Here is a 1,367-nt window from a genome sequence, read left to right as displayed (position 1 = left end):
TAGGAGCATTTCTGAAAAGTAAACAGAAACACCTACATGTATTTTCATACATTTTATTTTTGTACAAATAACACCCACAAATATACTACTTGATGGTGCTAGAAATTCGTGACGTAATCACTTTAAATCCTCTTTTTAATATTACGATACGTGCTTCACTAAATTGTTGTTTCAATTCGCTTTTTTTAGTATTTTTTTGTTTTAATCTCAATGATTCACTTTTCTCCAAATGTTTTGCTCGATAATGGTGATTCTGCGGCTTATTCAATACGGCTCGCTCGTGTTATGGTAGAAGGCACACAGTCCCTCTCTCTCTCTCTCTCTCTCTCTCACTCTCTCTCTCTCGTTCTCTCTCTTGCAGTTACCAGCTGGCGGAGAACACGGACGGTCAGCTGAAGCGGATGGTCAGCGATCTGAAGGAGATCATTGACCACCTGAACTCGAGCAACGACAACCAGGACACGGACAGCCCCGTAAGTTACGCCATCTGGTGGCACCTTTAGGAAATATTCCAGTGACGGGCACCGAGGGCACGATTCGCGTATTCATTAGCTTCGGCATTTTCAGCCAAACTTCCGCGTTTTTCGCGTTGCATGTTATTTCTGCTTAGAAGATAATTCGTACGCGAGGGGTTTTTTGGGTTTGTCCCTGCTCACTCACACGTGAGAAACAGAGGAGTGGATACGGCTCGGGTGAACGTGCGCGTTCTAAGATGGTGATGCTTAGCACGATAGCTGCTCCACCTGGTGTCGCATCCACGAACCGCTCCCCTGCTTCGCCTTGCGTTTAAAATCTCGCAAAAAAATAATTGCGTTGGAAAAAACGCGAGGGGCGGCACGTGAGGCGGGAAGTTTTGAGTTATCGCTTCTTTATTGTTTATTGTTGAGGTTGTTTATCGATGTTTGCTTGTCGTTTATCGTCTAGATGAGTCAGGTGACGAAGATTCTGAACGCGCACATGGACTCGCTACAGTGGGTGGATGAGAACACGGGTAAGTGCTGCTCTAGGTTCCACGTGCACACTCGCTGAGTGTGGCAATTAACTCGCAGTGCTACCAGTGGACTAGCCCCCTACTGTAGCATATACTGGGAAAGCAGCTGCGGGGCCTCAGGGTTACTGAAACGGAGATAGGCACTGCCACATAGGCGTGGGAAGGATTTAACTTTAACTTTAACTTGCTGAGAGATGTGGGAAGTGCCCTTCTCGAACCGGGATGAGTAAGTGGGTGGGGGGTGGGAGGAAGGGTTGATGGATATAGGAGGACATTGTGGTGTTAAACGTTGACGTAGGGGGTGGTCAGTGCATCTGTGTGTGTGTGTGTGTGTGCGTGCGTGCGTGCGTGCGTGCGTGCGTGCGTGCGTGCGTGC

At 47.9% G+C, this 1,367-nt stretch overlaps 1 protein-coding gene across 1 annotated transcript in view; it reads left to right on the top strand.

The window, feature by feature from the left end:
• LOC106812629 (nuclear pore glycoprotein p62-like) overlaps positions 1 to 1,029 on the top strand; it is a 12,762-nt gene extending 11,733 nt beyond the window's left edge. Inside the window, exons 11-12 of the mRNA XM_014816546.1 lie at positions 362 to 473; positions 925 to 1,029. Coding sequence (XP_014672032.1) covers positions 362 to 473; positions 925 to 1,029 — 217 coding nt within the window. The remainder of the gene's footprint in view (positions 1 to 361; positions 474 to 924) is intronic.
• The last annotated feature ends 338 nt before the right edge of the window (positions 1,030 to 1,367 follow it).

Source organism: Priapulus caudatus, unplaced genomic scaffold (genome assembly GCF_000485595.1).
Source record: "Priapulus caudatus unplaced genomic scaffold, Priapulus_caudatus-5.0.1 Scaffold668, whole genome shotgun sequence".
Classification (NCBI taxonomy): domain Eukaryota; kingdom Metazoa; phylum Priapulida; class Priapulimorpha; order Priapulimorphida; family Priapulidae; genus Priapulus; species Priapulus caudatus.
This window is presented reverse-complemented; position numbering and strand designations above follow the sequence as displayed.